Here is a 22,256-nt window from a genome sequence, read left to right as displayed (position 1 = left end):
ATACACTGAGGAAGTTCAAGTATGAACTCTGAGAAAAACAAATCAAGAGTGGATTTAAATTCAACATGAAAGAGGAAGAAAGAAAAGATCAGCTGTGACCTCTTGACAGAAGGGCTGTTGACACCACAGGCGTTCTGTGTATTCAATCTCACTAGATCTTCCCGCAACACACTTGCTCAGACTTGCTCAAATCTGCAGGAAAAAAAAAACTATCGCGCTGACAGGAGCCAGGGAATGCATGAGATATTAGCATGTGGTTGACCTACAAATTAGGGTTTCTAAAATTTTTAACATGACACTCAGACACACACACACTCTGGGTTGTCACATGATGTGGTTGAAGGAGGAAGTGAGGCGTGTAGGCCAACATCTGAGCACAAATGGAAAGACGGTAACAGCCTCAGGCCACTCCTGCTTTTTTTTTTTCCATTTGTCTTCTCCGCCGATTCCATCGCTCCTCTTGTCACCGTCATGGCTTTTAGCGGCACGTACGAGCTGGAGAGTCAAGAGAACTACGAGGAGTTCCTGGAAGCGATCGGTACGCTGGTTCTCTTGCTGACTTGTTGTTTTTACGAGTTTTTCTACTTGAAGTGGTCCTGGCCCGTCATGTTGTTGGTTAACCAACCTGACTGACTGCCTGTCACAGGACTTCTCAGTGCCAAGACAGACCACAAGGTGACAACGGAGGTGGTGCAAGACGGGAACGACTTCACGTGGACGCAATCCATTCCAAACTGGTCCTGGAGCAATAAGTTCAAGGTCGGCCAGGAGTGTGAGCTGGTGACGATGAAGGGCATCAAATTTAAGGTGAGTCGCCGGCAGTCAGCAGAAGCTGCCTGCTGAGCCGTCGCCCTCATTCAGCCGGTGGTCCGTTTGGGTGGGGATTTCACCTTGTTGTGGTTCACCTGTAGGCTCCAGTTTCTATGGAAGAAGGGAAAATTTCCGTTCATTTTCCTCAGTACCACTTCACCGCAGAGATCACTGACAATAAACTCATAATGGTGAGGAAACCCATCGACTTTGTGTTTACCAGCACCCAAAAAGGAGTGGAAATTTTGTTCAGTGAATTTAGATTACAAATGCTAGATATACTACATTAAGTGTGGTCCTTTTCCATCCATCTGATTTTCCTTCCCTCACCCATAGAATTGCACAACGCCAGGAGAGAAGGGTGTGACTTTCAAAAGAACGAGCAGGCGGCTGTAACGCAGCGAGACTGGACATGCCTCCGTAGAAAAGAAGGCCGTGGGAGGTACAAGCTACCTGGAGCCGACTGATCCAACTACTGCTGGAGCAGGCGAGCATCATCATGTCATTTTTTTTAAAAGTGTGACTTTTCTGTCCTCACTTTGAATAAAGGGATGAAAGTGTCTACTGTCTTCAATGTGTCTACGAGAATTCATCTTCAATGTCATGTTCATCTGCACACAAACACATAAACCTGCATACGTTTCATTCCCCTCTCATTTGAAATCTATAATATATTCATACAAGTTACAGTTCAACAGTTACAATTATGACATACATGTTATACAACCGTGTTTTGTTGCATTATATCTCACAAGCGTATCTCCACCCCCCAAGAGCTCAACACAACTCCGCAGAATGTAACTGAGTCAGCCTGTTCAGTTTGCCGCCTTTAGAAGGGCTGCGCCATCTGGGGCATTTATGTATCAAGTCAAATCTTCCTCCAACCAGCTGCCATGATATCATCATTTCTGACCTGAACTTACCATCATGCTGCAGCAGGTTGCCAGTCATTTACAAAATGTGTGAGAAGAGTCGAATCTCACGGTTGAACGGGAAGGTTACATTTCTCCATTGACATGAGAGGAAAAGTTGCGAACAGATGCTCTAAAGAAGGTCTTTGTAAGGTAATAGTCCAGCCTGAGAGCTGCAGGCCTTCATGGAATCCACAGGGCTCTCATGGTCCTGCTCGACATTAGAGACCCTGCAGACACAATAGCAGGGGAGACTCACTTTTCTTTGAAGTGGTTGTTTTTCTGGCTCTTCCACTTATATTTACTCTCTACAATTCATTATGGTGTACAGGCTTTTTAGGAGGATGCTGATCATATGTAAAGATGTCAAGGATGTATTTGCCAAATGACACAATGCATGCACAATAGTGGAGAACATGCTTGGTTTTATTTATTGGGGAATGAATTAGGTGCATTTAGAAAATATTATGTTTTCGTTGCTGTGTTCCAACACAGCTTCAGTGACACGGATGCCACAGAGCACAGAGCGGAATACCCAACTGTGCATTTGCAGGGGATGCGGCGTGGAGAAATTGCACTTTAATCTTATGACCGCTAAGAGGCGCTCTTCCTCAAGTTTCTCTCCCCCCCCCCCCCCCCCCCCCCCGAGTCTTCCATGCGGCTCTTATGAAGCTGAGTGCTGTTTTATATTAACGTTTGTAACGTCCGTCCATCCATCCATCCATTTTCAATACCCGCTGCGTCCTGAGCTCAGGGTCACGGGGCGTTTGTGACGTAACACACCAAATAACGGGGAATACATGTTGAATGTTTTATGAATTTTTGAACAAATGGAAAATACATCGATAAAAAGATTAGAAAATATATTTTTAATCTGGATTGTAGAATATAACTGAGAATGGACAGTTGAAATAAAAGAGACTAATCAGATGTACAGAAACAATCTTAATGAAGATTATTATTTTTAAATGTACTTACAATTTAAGATTACATAGTAACAAGGTTTGTATTAAAATGTTAGGCTGTACTGCATTTAGTGTGGTCAAAACCATTTGTTTATAGAGAGAGCATATGCAAAGTTTCAATTGTTCAAAAAAGTGACGATTTTAATGTATGGTTGAAGAAGAGTGCACATGTTGATTGGGGGGAAATTCTTTAAAAGGTTGTTTTGTTGGTTTACTTTGTTTATTCATACTTGCCTATTTTTGATGTTTGTTCTGTTTATGTTGTTCTTCTGTTTGCTTGATTTTTTCAGTTTGATGTATTATTAGCACAAGTTTGTTTTTTACTCCAGTTTTTGTCTCTTTGCTCTTGCTATGATTAATTTCCTTAGGTATGTTTGTGTGGTTAAACACTGTCTGTTTGTCTACATATGTATAAACATACTGGGAAAAGAGGGTGGGGGTTTGAAAGAAAAAAGGATTTTAACAGCATCAAAAAAACATGTTCTAAATGTGGGAGTCGACATGGGAAGACCTTGTTACAGTTTGACTGGAGGAACCAGCCGGAGCAAACAGAGGCAGCTGGCCTCCTCTGATACTGCATTTAGATTTAACACACTCCCATACACAATTAGGCAGAAGGCCAACTTCAAACAAGCACAAAGTCCTGCCCCGTGTTAAACTAAATATTAGTTCTGCTTGTGACGAAGTACCGCAGGTCCGGCTGAAGTGTTCATTTTTACAGCTGCTGGCACACGGGGGAGTGACGTCGCTGATACGTTTGTGCTGATTAAACACAGCAGAGTCAGTTGGAAGTCGGCCTCCATGGGACAAACAGTAGGTGAGCAGCCTTACTGGCTTACCCAACCGACACTTCTTTAAATTCTTCCCCGAGGCAGAGAAAAACAACAGCCTGTGTTTTGTCTCCACACACTGAAGCCTCCTAAGACAATGAGCCATTATCAAACCAACAACTAAGCTCTGCACCCGCCTCATCCCTGTACTGCCCTGCCATGCAACAACTCTTACAAGAATTCCTGATCTCAAGGGGGGAGAAAGCACCACCAAATACTGAGTGCTCTTTAATCTACATGCCAAGTTAATTATATTTTCATCAGGATTATGATAGGGAACATTGTGTAAGGACATTTATTTTTGCCAGCTGTAATTTTATGCAAATTAAAGATCAGCGAGCTGATATGATTAAGCATTTCTGTGCTGTGATCTAGATCTGTTTATTTCATACATAAAATGAAAACTAAATATTTTGATTAAGAGTACAAGAAATATAAAAACTGGGAGAAGGCAGCGAGGCTCAAGTGCTCAGTCAGTCCCCTGTGCCGTGCCCGTCACAAGTGGGTCAATTTGCATGGAGGAGCACGTGCAATTGAAAAGAGTCCTATGCGTGGAAATGCCAGTAAAACACAAGAGAGCTGTGAGTGAGCGGCAAGAGGCAACATTAGGAATGGAGAGGCCAAAGAATGAGTCGGTTGTTAACTAGCGCATACTAAGTACAGTGTCCACCCGCGGTGCGGCGCTACTCTGTGGCCGGGGAACAAAGACGTCAGCATGTGGTCACAGCTGGAGGAATGTGAGAAAGACCTGCTTATCACCGGAGCCGTGGCATCGTCTTACCCTCTGCACCGACGGGACCACAGCGGAGAGAGCCGCCGCTTCTCCGAAGCAAGGCTGTGACTGCACTTTGGTCACGCATTCTGCAAAGAAACGTACTCCTGAGACACTCAGCTCGCATCAGTGTGTTTATTTATTTTTTTCTTCCTATGGAACAAAAAAAACACTTCCTTTCATCTTTCGATGCCGCACAAGGCAGGGCGACGACCTGTTAGAAAATAATACAAAAATATAAAGGGGATGCTTGTGGTGTTGTTTTGGTGCGAGTGACAGCAGCACCTCTCACTTCTGGGAATAACGCACAGTAAAGTCCTACGCAGCTAACTGACAGAAAGCACTATTACTCAAAAGAAGGCGGCTGCAATATGCAACAGATTTAATGTGTTTTCAGCCCACTGTCCTTTAAAGGAAACAAAGGGGAGATCGAGGTACAGCAGCTCAAAATACACATTTAGTAAAAAATAAAATCAAATAAGTTACCAAAAAAAAGAAACGAAGAACCCTGCGGCATAAATGAGTCAGTGATGGCTGTGGTCAGTTCAAAACAGAAATACAACATATTGCACCTTTGACACCTCAGAAGTCACACATGAATTATGAGGAAAAAGCTGAAGTCAGTCAGTTCACACCGACAGACGATGAGAAGGAACAAAGATGTCAAAAATATATATACACAAATGAAAGAAAAATGGGAAATCATACAACTTTACAACAAAAAAAAAAGGAAAAACAAAAAGCACGCATCAATAGTTCATTTCACTGATAGGGTTACATGTTCAGTAGCAGAGTATAAAGATTTCATGATTTACCACCGCGACTGACCATATGTGAGCGCTGCGCTCTCAAAAGGCTTCCATTGACCTCTTATCTGAGAGCACAACTGGCTGCAAGTTCAGCCTTCAGCAGTCATGCATGTCAGCTGCTGAGGAAGAGGCACCGTGTGGGAAGTGAAGCCGCGTCTTCAGCAGCAGCAGGGTACGGTTGCCTCCGTATAAACACATCGCAGTGGTTACATTCAATTATGGGGAATGAAAAAAAAAACATTTTGGACACCAGGCTTTTCCCCCATATTTTTTGAAATAATAGCTACTTCGCTTACTGAGTTTTTGGAGCACTTGTTCTTTTTCTTTGTAATAAACTGTGTTCTTTGGGTTTTCTGTTGGCTAAAACAACCTTTTAAGAAAATCAAATTATGGAAGGCGGCGTCAGCAATTCTCTTCATTTGTCAAATCAAGACGCGGATAAGGACACAAACTACAGCCATTTAAAGCATCACCGTGGAAACAAGTGGGCAACCATATTGGCCGACGCCGGGAGTCTGGATGTGTTTATACTTAAACAGGAAGTGGGAGATTGGGCATTGCAACTTTAGAAATCTTGGAAGCAATTACTGGAGACTGGCCACAGATGTTTGCGAGAAACCGGTGGCCACAAGGCAACCCGGCTCGTTTCAAGCGCTCAGTGACAGTCGAAGAGGAGTGATCCAGTGATGGAGGAGGAAAAACCTTTTTCCCAGCCCCTGCAGATGCCGCGTAAGCATCCTCTTTATATAAAAAAAAAAGAAGCACAGAACAGTGGAAAGGCTGCAAGCTTCAGCCTAGAAAACAGAGGAGTGAACACAAGGTTTTCTATGAACAAAGTACAAAGAAAACTAAACAACGTACTCTTTCTAATATGGTATACAAAGCTACTCTATAACAAACTGAAAAAAGAAAAAAATGTGAGAGAAAAATGGCAAACCCAAAAAAACAAAAACAAGAAAGTCATTATAAATAAAAAGCTATGGCATGTTTCAATGGCATCATATTCAAGTAATCTTGTTTAGTCCCTGATAGTTAGTGGTTCTTGTAAACATCATAAACACAGACACAGAACCAACAGTTCAGAAGAAGGCAGCAGCAAATTCAAATGTACAGTACACACGTACGTCCCCCCTGCACCGCGCTGGTCCAGTTACAACTATTTGTGTTGTATCGGCGGAGACACAAGCTAAAACTATATAGGAAGCCTGCGTCTGCCCGAGGGACACATTTCACCTGCGAGTGTGCGTGTGTGTGTGTGATGGCTCAGCCACAAGGCTTAACTTTGGAGATGGGGAGAAAGATGAAATGACAAGGACACAGGAGGAACGGCTGCCGATGTTCTCAACTTAACCCGCTGTGCAGAAAATTAATTCCCGCTCCTCTGTGAGAGTGTGTATGCGGCGAGGAATTCCCCGAGGGGCCCGTCAGCAGCTCCGACACGCGGCAGGAAGATCAACGTCCGCTGACAAGGACGCGCAACCCAAAAACCCCCGACGCGCAAATATCCATCCCAACGGCACGTATTGCTATTTCATCTCCCCCGCCCCTCTATCAATAGCCTGAATACTTAAAAGAGTCTCTTTTTGTCTTTTTTTGCTTTGTTAAATGTATTACATTTTTGGATTTCGAAATTGGGATGAAAAAAAAAAACAGTCGAGCAGCGAGAAATCCTCATCACAGACACGCGTGTGTTCTGCGCACGTCTAAAATTGGCTCAGCCATCACACGGCAGAGAAGAGGCACTGAATGAGTCGGCTGTTGGATCACACTGCTGCTTTCATCTCATTCACAGTGATGACAGTCTCATAATATCCGAGATTTAGTAGAAAGGAAAAAGTAAAAATAAAAGCAGGAGACGGTTAAGAGCGCGGCGGTCACGTGCTGCCGTCGCCTCGACGGGTGAGTCTGTGGACGGCGCGTCACGACAGCGTGATGACTTCCACCGGCTCGGCGCTCACTTTGGACCTTTGCTTGCGTTTGAGGTGGTGTCTCTGGGGGGCCGGCTGAGCCGCGGGCGGTGCCGCCGAGCTGACGGAGAGGGAGAGCAGGTCCGCGAAGGGATACGTCGGGGCGGGGACGTGGCCGGCGGGCGGCACCGTGGCCCGCCGGCACTCCCGCCGCAGGGGCGTGCGCTCCCTCTCCGTCTCCTGGCGTCACCTGTCGAAGCAGCCGGCCGCGAAGGTGTGATGGGCCCCCAGGTAGCCGCCGCTGTAGGCCATGCTCAGGCAGTGGCGCGGCTCCCCGGCCAGGGCCATCTGCACCGTGATGGGGCCCTGCAGGGGGAGCGCGCGGGGCGCCGGCGCCAGGCCGGAGGTCAAGCCGGGGTACGGCGAGAAGCCGGCGCCGCCTCCGAGGCCGGCGCCGGGCGGGATGGACGAGGCCCCCGTCAGGAGCCCCATCCTGTGGCTCTGGAGGAAGTCCTGAGACATGTTGACCAGCGGCCCCAGCGCCTGCGAGTCGGCCAGGGCCTGCAGCTGCGACAGGGACGGGGAGTGGTGGTGGGAGAGGTGCGTGTAGGCCTCCCGCGGGAAGAGCAGCTGCGGCGTGGAGGAGGCGGAGGAGGAGGACGAGGTGGAGGAGGAGGACGGCCGCTGGATGGCGGCGGCCGGCGAGAGGTGAGCGGCGTGCGACTGCGACTGCAGGGAGGAGGGCCGGTGAGGGGGGGTGGATTTGGTCTTGTTGGCCTCCTTCACGTCGTTGTCGTGAGCGCTGCGCCAAGGGGGAAAAAAAAGGAAAGAAAAAAGGCACATGCCAATTATTTCACATAAAACGAAAAGAGTAACGAAGCCACGAGTGCATCTGGAAAAAGAGCCGCTTAATGCGGCTCCTTCTTCTCCCGCACAAGAAGCTCCGACATGTGCTGGCAATTACGTTTTGCGCAGGTCGAAAGAAATAAAACATACAAGATACAACCAAGTTCAAAAAGTCTTCTGCTTTTATTCTGAAGGTTCAGAGAGTATTAATAAGTTCTCATCCCATTCCTTTGGAGTTTAAAGGGATGGGAACTTCGGAAAAGTTTACACTTCTTCCCATTCCCTTTTCGAACAGTATCAATGTTTTTGTATGTTATTTATTTTTATTCTGATTAGTTATTTTGATTTTTGGTATTCTTATTTTTTTTATATGCTCGTTCGAAATAAACAAACACATCAGATCAAATCAAAATCTCGACAGGAGGCTCAATGACATCACTGACTCAGTGACCTGAAGATCTTTACGGCGATTCGATTCACTGAGCTGGACGATGGACGTTTAACTTTGACAACATGCAAACACAACGCAGTCGACTAGAGACTGACAGCTGCCCAGGTTAATTGCTATATTTAACGATTGCCATTGTGTGTGTGTGTGTGTGTGTGTGTGTGTGTGTGTGTGTGTGTGTGTGTGTGTGTGTGTGTGTGTCTTACAGCAGCATGAGCTCGATGCACTGGGTGAGGTGGTCCCAGGAGTATCCCGTCAGCAGCTGCAGAGCCGTCGTCCAGCTCGGGGAGATCTGGAGGCAAATGCGGGACGCCGCCACGCACGCGGACGCAACTTGGGAGGGTCGAAAGCTCAGGAAGGCGTGATCTACGACAAGAGCTCAATCAACTTCTGCCTTCAAACACAAGCAGGTAACGCGCCTCACAGAACGCCCTCCTCTTAACCCACCTTGCAGAGAGACCTCCAGGAAGTAGTGAGTGTATTTGTCCATGAAGACCTTGGTCTTGGAGAGGGAGGACAGCGGCCAGCCGTTGTAGAGGTCGCCGTCCTGCACCGCAGCGTGGAGGTAGTAGTCGATGAAGTGGGCCGGCGTGGGCATGCACAGGTTCCAGTCAAAGGTCTCCAGCAGCAGGAGCTCCATCTTGATCAAGTCCTTCTTGTTGAGGACCAGGTTCATGCTGCACATGAAGCCCAAGGAGTTCAGCTGCTCCAGCTTGGGGACTCTGTCCTCCTTCTCCTCAAACTTGCCTGGGGAGAAACAACCAGATTAAGCACAAGGATTTAAAACTCAATCTAACCTAATGCATGCTTAACGCGACAGATTCGACTGGTCCCTAGAAAGACCACTCAGCAGGACCCTCTCGCTGAACTGTATCGGATGTCTGACCTCGCGCGACAGCTGGGTTGCCCAGGTTTAAACTCTGAAATCAGCCTCATCCATCTCGTCAAGCCCCCCTCATCGACAGCATCTTAGATCGGCTATAATTCCCAGTCACCTTCCTTGACAGATAAAGTGGCAAACGGAGGATGAGAAGGAACCAGGCTCCAAGGTTCTGCTCCAAAAACCACAGAAGGGCTCCAGGAAGAACAAGTTAAACACGTAAAACAACTGCCACTAATTAAACAGATCAGTAGTATTCCAGCCAAGAGGCCGAGTCAGAAAGAGGGAAAGAACGGCAATACGTTTGACAACCATATAATCCCTTTACTTGCTGGGTCATTTAATAGAAGCCAATCGCATTTTGACAATGTTTAGAAATGAGGGAGAGTTGTGGTGTCGATGATGTGACATCTGAATTGCAGAAAGAAATGATATATATTTCTATGCACTATTTTTAATTACTAGAGTAAGGGCCAAAAGTGAAGACAAATCCGTGACAACTTCCCAGGGAGGTTAAAGGTCAGCCGCCCTCACACAGCTTTACTCCAGATCCTAACAAACATAACAAGTGTCTGCGATGCATTAGCAATTAAGCGCGCCATTACTGAACATCTGGCGATAAAAAACTAAGCTACTACGCCGTAGCAAACCCTCCATATTGTGTCGCACTTAGGGTGGATTATAAACACTGTGTATGAAAGAGCCAGTCTGCCTCCACCCTTAATTTTTCAATCCAGCCCCTCGCTCATTCCAGATCCTCGCACACATTACAGCAGAGCCATTATTGTGGGGGGGCCCCTCCCCTTCCCCACCTCAAGACATCCTCCTCTCCATGGCAACAGCCCTGAGGCCTTGGGGTCCTCGCGAGCAATGAGGAGGTGCGATTCTGCCTCTAATCCAGGGCTCCAACAGGCCTCCCAACTTTAAAGAATGAGGATGGTGTCGGGTTACTGCGATTCGGCCTCGGCAGAGCATGTGTGCAAGTTCCAGAGAGTATTAGAGAGGAAAACGTGGCGACAGAGTGCAGACTAACCAGCAAACGTCCGAGAATTGGCCCCAATCCAAACTTAAGTTTGATTTTTATAATAATGTGTAGAGCTAAAATTACACTGCACGCCATGTCATGTTTTAAATTGAATTAAACATTTTATCGAAAAACTAAAAAGACCCAACGTTCCACCTAACTGCTAGATGCCATTAAATCTTACACACTACTAGGCTATAAAACAAGAGCCACAATTAAATAATGTAATGCTGTATGAGAAATTGTGTGTCACTTAAAAAACAGTTGTTTTTTTTTTTTTAGAGGAAACAATAAATGGGTGATGATTTGCAGATACTGACAAATACGTAAAACCGGGGCAGTGCTAAAACAAATGGGAGGTCTGAATGATCATAAATTATTTAATGTCCATATGTTGTTCATAGACTGCAATTACAGAAATTGTCTCATTACAAAAAAAAATCTAAATAATACAATAAAAAATCTAGTGAATTTAACTTGATGAACAAAGATTTGTGTCATATTTAACAAAACAAAAAAAATGAATGGTTTTCCTAGAAAATGACCTAAAGCCCTCTGGTAAACCTTAAATCAATGAGGCAATTTATAAGAAAGGGATTTTACCGACTCCTCTGAGGTGGACACAAGTGGACTGCAGCAGCTTCAAGTGTCACAGCTATTGTTGCTGTTGTCGTAGGGGCCTCGTTCACCCCGTTACAGCCATATTTCAGTGAAAATGTGCTCGTGCAGCCAGTCAGCTGACATTACGCTAACCGGAATGAACGGCAAGATGAAGGAGGAGTGAAGCTCGGGACGGCTAGAATGAAAGAGAGTGAGTGGAGTGCAGGGTGAGGGGATCGGCAGTACAACAGGACGCGGGGTAATTAGCAGAGACGCAATAACGGCATCCCTGCACCAGAACAGGAAGCGGCGGCCAGGAAAGTGGGGCCGTTCACAGCCGGCAGGGCTCGTCCTGAGGCCGTGTCCACACTCGCCTCGCCGCCCCCCCGCTCTCTGTCTGCCCACTAGACGGCTATGTCCACACAGACGCTGCCGTAAAAAACGTCATCAACGACACCCCCCCACCCCGATCTCAGCCGCCACCACCACAGGGCTCTTTGATCTCCAGGAAGACGCGAGTCAATCTCCTTATTTTGCACTTTGATTACTCCTCTGGCTCGGAGCTGCGGCTAAGCGTGCGCACGCCATCAAGAAACCAGAAAAAACATCAAAAACAAAAAACAAAAAGTGCCTTCACCGGATCCTTTGAGGGTATTATGGTTAAACAGTGAGGTAGATCTATTTTCTGTGGAGAGTTACCCAGTAGAAGACTCCCATGTGCAAAATCCAAGTGCTTATTATAAACATACCGGTAATTTAAATACCGCATTGGGGGGGGGGGGCTACGAGAACAAGAAAAGCAATGTTTTGCTGAACAAATCCTAGCAATTGTTTTATCTCACAGTCGAGGCTATAGAGCAATGTACATAAAGAATATTGATTGTTGTCTGTGACTCTGCTGTCATCCAAAACATCCCAGATAGCTCAGGATAATTAACAAATTGAAGAGCTACACACTTTTTTTTGTGTGTGTGTAACACCAGCATTACAATTCAGTAGTTAGGCTTCTTTTGATGAGTCTCAACAGCAGGTTTGCCGACATAGAAAACGTAGCCTTGCAAATTGAAGGAAGGGTGAAACTGGACATTGGGCCTGGCCATTCATCCCGATACCCTGTTGCAACATGGGAGCTCTAATGGAGCCCCCTCACATCGTTTTACTGTGTGAATGGGGCCTTCAGGAGACGGTGCATTCCTCTCGTGTGAGTTCAGCCAACCTGGAATGCAGGCAGCTAAACGATCCTATCTTTAGTCAACAACCTGGGCAGGAAGGGACGCTAGTTTTTTTTTGGGTTTTTTTCAGCCGCGCCGCCTACCTTCCCGGGGACCCCTCGGCTTTCTCCCAGCACCCACAGGTGAAGGCGACGGCAAGAGTTCAAGAGGAGGAGTGAGGAGGTCAGGGGTTGGGAGAAGGCAAAGGCCAGGAAGCGGAGTCTTCCCCCAGGTGTGCCGTTGAGGACGGTTGGCGGGGGGCGGGGTTTGAGAGACCGGACTGTTTGGACATTTTAGAACTCCCGTCTTCAGACAAAGACAGGCGGTGTCTGTTTCCACCTTTCTTCAGTCTGCGCGCGTCACGTAATTCTAAACCTTCGATTGGGAACCAAACGCTTGGGACATTTGAGTCACCTACGTTTTTTATTTTTTCAAACCTACTAAAAAAAAAAAAAATAAGCTACCTTTGAAAAAATAATCTTCTTACATTTTAAATCATGTTGAACTGATAACAAAAATGTGTAAATGTAGTTACACATTTTATTGGTAATAATTAAAATATACTTTTTTTTAGTGTTGCAAATCCTGGGAAATGGGTGGCAGTGGGTTTTATTTCCTCGCTTGTATAAAAAATAAAAAAAGATGATGACGTGCGTGTCTATTTGCATATAAGGGAAGACTTAAGGCCAACTTCACTTTCTCTGCGTCGCCCCTATTTTCTGGGAACTGACAGCCATGAAGGAATTTCCTCTGCTCTTTAAACTCGGGTTTTATTTGCGGGTTCATCTTTCATTGGGGGGTGTGAAATTGGTCGCCGCTCCATCACGGAATCTCTGTGTTGCCACCCCTGGCCCCGGCACCTCTCACAATGTAGGCTCGGGATGACCCCCGACCCCCGATGCTAATGCTTGTGTGACCATGGCAAATGCACGGCTCAGTGCTGCCCGAGTGTGTGTTTTTCCAGGGATCCGTCAAAATGAGGAGAACGGCTCATCGCATGGACACCACGGGCAAAAGATTTATTTATCTATTTCTTAATGACACACTAAGGCTACTTAAAATGAAAAACAGCAGCATTGCAGTTTGAGCGAGCATATATAGACCTTGAAGAGTCTGGTGGTAACTAATCTGCAGATCTTTACATAATTTCTTTAATTACGCGAGCCCCACATGACAACACTTTCCATCAGAATTACCGTCAAAGCAGCACAGGGGGAGGGGGGAGGTGGGGGGGGCGGAGTGGCTCCCCCATTAATCTACATTTCAGGGCACCCCGCTAGGTGATTCTCTTCTTATACGTCCCCATTCTGCAGGCCACCATCACATCAGGCTGCTTTTCTACCCTGTTTAACATCAGCGAGCGACCTGCCTTTGAAGTCGTGCTCCACTCATTTCCCCTTTGCAACACAACCCAACCCTCCTCCTCCCCACACACACACACTCCCCAAGGGATACGGGCTGCTTTTTCTTTACTGGCTGTGCTGTCCCGGGACAGGCTCGCCCCTGACAAGGTGAGGGAACCATGAGGAAAACGGTGCAGGCAGGCAGGCAGGCAGAAGGTAAAAGGACACAATCACCACCACCAGGGCTGCAACAAGCATTACGTGGCAGCCTAACTGCGGCCGTTTGAATAAGAAATTATTCTGATTAGGCCTCAATGTGAATCTAAATGAGAACATCACAAAACAAGTCCATAGGTTTGTTCGGAGGTTGCCACAGCGACTGTCTCCTCATTTAGCAGAAAACCGCACACGCCTGCAGGAACACACACACACACACACACACACACACACACACACACACACACACACACACACACACACACACACACACACACACACACACCTCCCTCCCCTCTGCCTCTGCTCCCCTCCCCCGCTCTGGGGAGGGTCTGGCTGCCTGGCTGGCTGGCTGGCTGTCCTGCTTGCATTTGATGGCCTTTTGTTTGAGGCCTGACTCGGAGAGCATATGGCAGGTGCCCCTCAGCACAGAGTTGCTCCCCACCCCCTGGCTGGAGGTCTATGCAAGCATGATGTGTGTTCAATTTGATTGCGCTTGTCGTGCCTTGTGTCACATGATTTTAGTTGTTTTTTTGTTTTTTTTTAATTCTTCCCAGAAACTAAATCTGATTCACGGAGCAAAGAAAAACATCAAATCCAGGCGGAACAACAACTATCTGCCGATTCATTCAACGATCATAACCACAAAATAAAAGGAATTAAGACTTAAAAGAAATGAAGAGACGGGAAAACGCTGCAACAGAATCTGAAACATTCTTGTACTTGCTGGCAAAAGAATCACATCTGTGATGTCATTTAGCATAACAAATAGCTGTAGTATGTAGAGCTCGGACTTCAGGGACCAGATCTGCCAAGAAGACTGATGTGATCACTGCAGGACCTCAATAGAGATGGAATGTAACAACAGAGAGCAAAGTTTAGGGGTGTGGGTCTTTTTTTTCTTTTCTCTTTTTTTAATGGAAATATTTAGTCAACACAGCTAAAGCTCACATCAAGGATTTTGTTTTCCTGAGCCTGCATAAATTGGTCAAACTGACCATTCCGAGTCCACTGGCGCTGATGGAGAGGAGCTCATCCGTGAACAGACACATGCGCTCACAAAAACACTCGTGGTATAGTAACAGGATTAAACAGTGACTGCGGAGAAGCACAAAGGAGCCAGGGATTAATTAACTGAGAGCGGAAGCAAAGAAATTTAAAGAGAGACAATATGCATTTGTCTGTTAAGGCCCGGGCAGAGCGGAGGGCGAGTTCAATAACTAGGCCAGATTCCAAAGCACCTCAAGACGGATAAAAACACGAGAGCAACTTTGAATCAAACGCCCTTTCAAGGCTTCATCAATCATGGCAGCGATACCCTGGAGCCCAGGAGGAGCCAGAGGCAGAGGAGCACGGAGTGCCTGATTAACTGAAAGCCACAATCAAAAGATTCAATAAGAAAAATCTCGTCTCATCTATTAAGAGAATGAAATGAACTCTGTCCAGGTAGGCTTGATGATATTTATATCGCTTCTTGAACAAACTCTCAAAGCTATTTCTGGATCCTCATGAGATTACTTGCAAATAAAAAAAACCCTTTCAAGCTGCATATTCAAATTTATCCCGGCACCGCGATCGCAGAGATTGTGTGCGCGCGCACGCAAGAGGCACAGAGCCCTCCCAAGCGAACGGGTCCTCTTCCAGACTCCCACTTTGAAGGCATCATTAGTCTAATTACCCATGATGCCAAGGGCTACATTAATGTACAGAAAAGCTCACAGTCTGTTAATCACCAGACAGGCACAGAGACGCTAATAACTACCACACATCCTGCACCTCGCATCAGCAGGGAACACAGATATACCACACCTGCTACGTACAAAAAAAAAAAAAAAGCACACAAAGCACCGTTTAACATTGAAGAGAAGCGACTCACTGCCAGCGAATCAAAAGCAACTCAGGAAAGATCGCAACGAACAAGCACGCAAGGAGGAAGACGTGCCTGTAATTTCGACCGAAAGTTTTAACTTGATTATTTGAATCCTACAAAGGGCGAGTGTTGTCCTAATTTCAACAGCAGTTACACAATAAGGCCAATTTGTAACGCAACGCTAATGTCTGAAGTGGACCAAGATGTCAAGCTAAGTCTATAAGTCTTTTGCATAAGCACACACTCTACCCACTTACTATTTCTGGCCGAGGCTTAGCACACATTTAGCATCGGCTCCAACATTTGCGGCAGCGTCGCTGTCGGCAGATGATGAACAAACACGCTGCAGGGACAATGTTAATGGTAATGAGGGAACGTGTCACCCACAATAGAGTGTGTGGCCTTTAGACAACAATGGCGCTCTGTGGCACAGACGCATAACATACATTAGCTTGGGTAGCATTCGTTGGTAAGACCAATTTATTGCCGGTGTGGGCCTTTGGTGTAGAATAACCATAATTACTGCGGGGGTCGCCGGAGGATTAATCAGCGGTGCGGCTTCTCGCCGTAATTGATCACTTTTCCAATAAAACCTCTAATTAAGGGACATTCCGACATGAGGATGTGCGTTAGCTATTCGTCTCGGAGCGACTGGCTGAAACATTAGCAGCCCCCGTGATATTGTTTTGTTCGAGGACGTATATATAGGTCTCTGCAGATGCAAGAATAACCCCCAACCCCCCCCACCCCCCCCCACCCCCCCCCCGCAACAGTTCATCCCCCTAACAAAGGCAACAGTCATCCCACCGCTGTGAAAACATGGCTTTGTTTACAGTGAGGTTGCTTCAACTGTCATTACATACCATGAGATAAGCCCCCCCACCCCCGAAAGTGGCGCTGCATGAGAAAAATAACTCCACTGCCTCTCGAGCGAGACCCAACTTAGCTTCGCTGCAGGAAGTGTGTCGCCTTGGTGCGCTGTGCACATAAACCACAGTCGCAGTGTCAACAATCTTGAGCGCTGAAAATTTAAAACCTTTTCCTCATTCCATTATCGGGCAGTGATTAGGATCGAATGCATAGAACACATCCTATTGTCTGAAGACACAATTTGACTTGGATTAATGTATTTTTTGCTTGCCGATTTGATTCAGATATTTATCTTCCACACCTATTCCAGACTTCTTTTACGACTAACCTTCTTTTTTCGAAGATTTTTGAATGAGAAACCACAATATGTAAAACACCAGCTGTGTTGCCATTATAGTTTTTCGCAAAATAAAAGCAATATTTATAAAATTTCGACAAAGTACGAGGCGTTTCCATTGAATGGTGTGAAAAGCATAAGCCATAATACTTGTAAAATTTCGTCTTGCAAGATTTACAAGAGTTGCGTTTGCTTGTTTACATTTGTTTGCTGTCAAGAATGGTTTTATATTTTTCACTTTGATTACTTGTAAAAAAATATTCCAATATTTGAAAGGTTTTTCGAAATGTAGGTGTTTCCACTCCAAGTTCTTTTATTGCAATATTTAGGTTTGGCACAATTCTCATTGTGCAAATGGAAACGCAGCTAATGTCATCCCGCAGACACGTGGCTGTTGCTGTGATTTAAAAAACCTGGAGGTTCCACCACAGAACTTACTGGCTAGGAGCAGACAAGAGAGGGCAATGACGTAGAGCTGCTTGACGGCCACGTCGTAGTTGTCCATGAACAGGTCCAGGAGGTAGACGGCCAGGTGGCGCGCCGTCGGACAGAGGTGGTAGCGGTTGCTCAGGATGGCCAGCAGGTCTGCAAAGTAGCGCCGCATGCCAATCTGTGGTGAGTGGGCCCGGTACACCGGCAGCTTCAGTTCCTGCAGAGGGAGGGGGGAGGGGTGAAGGGGGGCGAGAGGAAGAGAGAGATGAGACGGGGGTGTAAACAGTGGCTGTGGGGGAGCAGGGTGGGCAGGAAGAAGTGGTGGTGGTGGAGAAACATGGGGGTAGTAAAAGATATACATGATAATAGTGAGCCATGCATGTTTTTTGCTGAGTGGATTTAATTGCAGGCTGGGGAGCCACTGTGGGTGTGAAACACACACACACACAGAATGGAAGTCAATTTATCAACACATACTCTTGATTACGCTCCAATTCTATTTACATTCTATCTAATCCACCATCACTGCAGAGGAGAAAACCCCAAAAGAGTTCACAGCAGGAATATATAGTGTGTGTGGGGGGGAGGAGGGGGGTTCTGGTGGAGGGGGGGGCTCCTTCAGCACAAGTTGAGTGTGGTAGATAGGATTAGGTTTCACACCTACCACATCTTCCATTCATGTTCAATTAGCTGCCTGTGTTTCAAAGTGGAGGAATTCACTGAGGGCCATTAGCATTGAATCTGCCTGCCGCGAGTATCTTTGCGATCAGCAACACAATTCTGGAGATCAATGAACTCCGGTTTCACAGTCGGCACCACAGTGAGCAGCGAGGAAAGAGAAAAAAAAACCCTTTCGAGCTGTAAGTCGTCTCTCGCTCCACATAAGCTGCTTATAGTGAAAAATATATTTTTTGTATATACATTTGTTGTTTTTGACTCTGAATCAGAGTAAAAACACAGGCTCCTGATTTGGATTTAATAAGAGACTGAGGATTGGTGTAATAATCTCCTTAAGATCAAACTGGGAGGGGGGCATCAATATGTTTCGGGAGAAATAGAGACAACGTTGTTGTTGGGGTGCGAGCCTGACCTCCAGCTGGCACCAACAGCTCCAACATTGAGGTAAAGCTTTGGATTTCATTAAAAACACACACACACAATCTAGCATGCAGTCAATACTTGTGTGCCTTGAAAGCATAAACGGAGCAACACGGTTTGTTGTATCTACACAAACTCTCGGCTATTTTTATTAGAAGGTTTACTGTCTCACACAAGACACAATGAGCAGCCACGGTGCCCAGTTCTCCACAAACTCTGCTCACGTCTCAGTGCTCCAGCCTCTGGTCCATCTGTCTGTCTGGGGCTACAAGGGCAGCAGGAGAATGGGGGGTGGTGGATGTACAGCGAGGAAGGCAGGGGGTGGGGGGGTGGGGTAGGGGGTCTGGAGGGGCTCAGGGGAAGTCTACACAGAGCGCAGAGTTGCCTTTGTGGGGGGACCCGCACCGTAATTAAGGATTCCACAGCTGCCTCCACCTGATTTGCATGTCTGATAATTTGCCACATGCTAAACATCACAGCTATCTCTCACATCAGGGCACCGCCGCTGCAGCAAGCGTCATTAAGGCTGCATGAGAGTGTTTGGGGGGGGCAGACCCCATGCAGTTTCTGACGCAGATTCACCATTCTTCTCCATTTGAAATGATACTGTTGCCTTAAAGCTCAGGCCACTGCGGAAAGCACAACCATCACCTTGAGGATCTTTTTTGGCTTTTTTGCGTGATACCAAAAAACACAATTTCATTTACACCGGTGAAAATTTAATAAAATACAAAACGTATTTATTTTGAATTTGTATTTATTTAAATGTAATATTTTGAAATTCATCCAGTGCTTTTGGGTTAAATCCCAGATTTGTTTGGTTATTTACTAAAAAAAAAAAAAAAAACATTCTCAAAACTTCAATGTGACTTTCCTAAATCGGTTTAGAGCGGCAATAATCTGGTGGATAACTGATTAGTTGATTGCTTTCAATTTGATAATCATATAATCGTGATTAAATAATCCCCTCAGGAGAATAATGTTGGGTAAACAGCAGCGGGAATTTGCTCCAGCCTCTCTCAGCGATAAACGATCCTGTTTTGTTTTGTTTTAATTGGAAATGTTTTTCACTGTTGTCGTCGATGTTGTATAAGGAAGGACTATCCATAACATTGTTATTATTTTTTAGTAACTTCATCCCAAACACGTGGCCACACAAAACAACTTTATTTTTGTCTGTGCGTCCCTGTATTCTGAGCCATGGCTGTGGAATTTCTTAAATGCCAGTTTGTATACGCGTGTTGTTGGGTTTTGTTTTTTTTACCCCTCTGTATTACACCATGTGCTTTACTGTGAGGTCAAACTGTATTTTCAGGAGCAGACTACAAATGTGATTCCATTCTGAACGTGCTTTTTTTTTTCTTCCAATTTTGCAACTGCAGCACTGAGGAGTATGCACATTAACCATGTTCCATGTAATCAGCTGTTCTATAGGGGACCCGTGTTTAACTGAACAACCTTTAGAAAGTACTTCCCAAGAGAAAAGGGTGCTCTTTGGCTTCCAGCTGTGTGAAGCTTTTTTTTTTTTGTCAGATCTGCCTTTCTGAGTCAGCCCCCATGCAGCATGAGTAAACCTGTTTGTAAATGAATGACTCATTATAAAAGGCTGGCGAGCATATGATTCACAGTCAAGACACACAAGAACTCTCACACTGCACTTGTATCTCGGTACATTCAGCCCCCCCCCCCCTCCTACTACATCTTAAAAAGTGATCTGCATTCATCTCCTACACAGTCTGCCGCCGCCAGGAGAGTCCCAGCTCTGAGATACCCCTCCAGTAGCAGATGTCTCCATTAAAATGACAAATGGCAAGAAATATGATCACACTTTGCGGTTAATTAAGACATTCTCAATTAATGAGCCCCAAGTCCTCCATGTAATCTAATTTTGATCATGTTTAAATAGACAACAGGACCGTGTAATTATGCTCTTAGCCTCTTTCAGCGCTCCCGTGTGCTGCACAGGCACGCCACTTTCAAACGTCTTTACTTTTAAAAGACTGAAGCACCATTTAAAGCCATAATCCAGTTACTTATGGAATAAGTGTAAGGAAATGAAAGGAGTCTTTCCGGAGGGAAGCAATTAAAGTCTTGATTAATCATTCTGCCATTAGATGCCTTGGAAAGCCCAGCGTGACTTTTCTTTTATTCGAAGGTGTTGGAGGGGTGCAAAGAGGCTCTGCAGCCTTGATCAGTTAAACCCCGTGCAAGATAAATGTCAGCACATGCTTAAAGGCACACAATCTTATCAGTTTCATATTACAATTTCAAATGTCAACAGCCTAATCTTCGCCAAAGCTGCGGCCAATAACGGACTCACCTTGATGCGAAGGGACTGATGGATATCTGCGGCGAGCTCTCCTTTCCACCATTGCAGCTCCCTCTCCATCTTTCCCATCCAGAGGAGACTCCACGGAACAAGGGTTACCTGCCGAGACACGCGTCCAAAGTTAGAGCACATCCAACACGGCCACGGTGGTCCAAACTACATTTATATTGGTTTTCTTTCCAGAATTTGGAGTTCGCCTCCACAAATCCGTCCGACGAAAGTTCAACGGATACAGAATTAAAACGCAATTTAGATGCAATTACTCAAACACTAGAGGTTGGTCTGAGAAATACAATGACGCGTTGTCTTTTGAAATGATGTTTTGTTTTGTTTTTTGGGAAAAGTTTTGACACACCTGGCTAATGGCATAGCTGGGGTCTCTTTGCCATCACAGGCCTCCCCCCCACCTCTGCTCGGGAATTTAAATGTCTCGGTTAAATGCCCGCCTGTCCGCGCCGAAGGCCACGCGACTCGAGAAAAACACGGTAACGTTTCCAGACGAGCCTCTCGTTTCTCTCAACGCGATTTATTGTCATGACATTGACCACGTTAAATCCCCTCTCGGTTGGGGTTTCGACTGACCCAGGCGACTGCACCACGAGTCTGCGGCCAAACAGCGCAGGAGACACAAGTTAAACTGGCAAACACTCGCCTCGTTTACAAAGACAAACAAAAACACACGAGCTAAAACATCGCCGCAACCGAGCCGCCGCCGGTGTCGGTCTCCGAGACGGCGGCAAAGCGGGGAACTTTTCCGAGTCGGCCGGTTCCTACATGTGCCACTCACCGCTTCGACGGGAATGCCCCCCTAGACCCCTTTGTCTCAGTCCGACATCCTGCGCCGAGAGAACTCTTCTTCGGGCTTAACTTTGACAAAACACCTCCCTTTTCCTGCGGCGGCAAGACAACGCAGAAATTCGCTGCCAAGTTGAGGAAACACCTGCCGCTGCCGAATCCCGGTTGCCTGGCGTCTCTGGTCGCGCCGCTTTCCTCGAAGTGTTGACTAATTTCCGAGATGTTTCGCTCGGCCGTTTCCTCTCCCGTTGGCTCGGCGGTAACAAAAGTAACCCTTCGGCTGCACCAGCTGCTGTTGCGGTGTGCGGCTCGTGCGCCCGACGAGGTCCCTCCTCCGCTCTGGGAATTGTAGTCTTTCAGGCGTCTGGACTACAAACACACACGTGAATGCACAAAAACACTGCGAGAGCAAGTTTTTTTTTTTTTTTTTTTTTTTTTTTTTTTTTAAGCATTAGCTATTTTTTCATATTTAAGATGTTACTCCCTTCAAAGTAATTACCCAAAAATAACTAACTTCCTTAAATTATTGCAAATTGTGAACTCAATAATCAAACCACTTAGACGAGCCAGAACTAAAACAAATAAGTAAAAGCAAAAATAACTAAAACCACACCGTTAATGTAATAAATAAGTGAATACAAATAGTGGCTTGCATTTAAGTAAATTGATAGTTTCACAAAAAAAAATGTGATTTATTTAGTCACCTTGAAATTATGTCATTGCCTTCACGAAAAGGATTTGTCGCTGTTGATGTGCAACTGTGTCTTGACACCAAAAACCAAAGTGCATTTAAGTTGCCTCTTTTTACTTGAAGGGAGATCTTTAATGTGGGCAGAATGTTACACGGTACTTTGTGAGCGTCTCCCATTATTTATCGAAAACGTTGTTATCTTTAATCTCCAAAATAACTCTTCAAAGTATGTGAACAGAGAAAGGACAGCGTGATTACATTC

General features: G+C 45.9%; 2 protein-coding genes across 3 annotated transcripts; one reads left to right on the top strand and one right to left on the bottom strand.

Annotated features, from left to right (window-relative positions):
* The first annotated feature begins 372 nt into the window (after positions 1 to 372).
* On the top strand, positions 373 to 1,380 carry LOC142892693 (gastrotropin-like). The gene is made up of 4 exons (XM_076032932.1): positions 373 to 538; positions 647 to 807; positions 912 to 1,001; positions 1,147 to 1,380. The coding sequence occupies exons 1-4, from the start codon at positions 472 to 474 to the stop codon at positions 1,204 to 1,206; spliced, it is 378 nt and encodes a 125-aa protein (XP_075889047.1). The 5' UTR covers positions 373 to 471; the 3' UTR covers positions 1,207 to 1,380.
* A 3,096-nt stretch (positions 1,381 to 4,476) lies between these two features.
* ccnjl (cyclin J-like) lies at positions 4,477 to 22,146 on the bottom strand. 2 transcript variants are annotated; one of them, XM_076032917.1, is made up of 7 exons: positions 22,008 to 22,146; positions 21,296 to 21,672; positions 20,500 to 20,607; positions 17,088 to 17,298; positions 8,746 to 9,045; positions 8,505 to 8,664; positions 4,477 to 7,806 (listed from the first exon to the last, which is right to left on the bottom strand). In XM_076032917.1, exons 3-7 carry the CDS (start codon positions 20,575 to 20,577, stop codon positions 7,251 to 7,253), a joined length of 1,305 nt encoding a protein of 434 aa, XP_075889032.1. In that variant the 5' UTR covers positions 20,578 to 20,607; positions 21,296 to 21,672; positions 22,008 to 22,146; the 3' UTR covers positions 4,477 to 7,250. The 2 variants fall into 2 exon arrangements, with proteins under 2 accessions (XP_075889032.1, XP_075889033.1); XM_076032918.1 differs by lacking the exons at positions 21,296 to 21,672; positions 22,008 to 22,146 and adding an exon at positions 20,864 to 21,038.
* Positions 22,147 to 22,256: the final 110 nt, after the last annotated feature.

The sequence above is a fragment of the Nelusetta ayraudi genome, unplaced genomic scaffold (assembly GCF_046127955.1).
Source record: "Nelusetta ayraudi isolate G7.1 ecotype Tasmania unplaced genomic scaffold, CSIRO-AGI_Nayr_v1 ptg000039l, whole genome shotgun sequence".
NCBI lineage: Eukaryota > Metazoa > Chordata > Actinopteri > Tetraodontiformes > Monacanthidae > Nelusetta > Nelusetta ayraudi.
This window is presented reverse-complemented; position numbering and strand designations above follow the sequence as displayed.

Excerpts from the sequence above, each read along its gene's own strand:
- LOC142892693 (XM_076032932.1), top strand. The coding sequence starts at position 472 with ATGGCTTTTAGCGGCACGTACGAGCTGGAGAGTCAAGAGAACTACGAG. Across the intron at positions 539-646 it reads GGAGTTCCTGGAAGCGATCG|GACTTCTCAGTGCCAAGACA; the intron begins GTACGCTGGTTC and ends TGCCTGTCACAG. Across the intron at positions 1,002-1,146 it reads CTGACAATAAACTCATAATG|AATTGCACAACGCCAGGAGA; the intron begins GTGAGGAAACCC and ends CCTCACCCATAG.
- ccnjl (XM_076032917.1), bottom strand. The coding sequence starts at position 20,577 with ATGGGAAAGATGGAGAGGGAGCTGCAATGGTGGAAAGGAGAGCTCGCC. Across the intron at positions 17,299-20,499 it reads ATCAGTCCCTTCGCATCAAG|GAACTGAAGCTGCCGGTGTA; the intron begins GTGAGTCCGTTA and ends CTCCCTCTGCAG. Across the intron at positions 7,807-8,504 it reads TGCATCGAGCTCATGCTGCT|CGCTCACGACAACGACGTGA; the intron begins GTAAGACACACA and ends CCCTTGGCGCAG.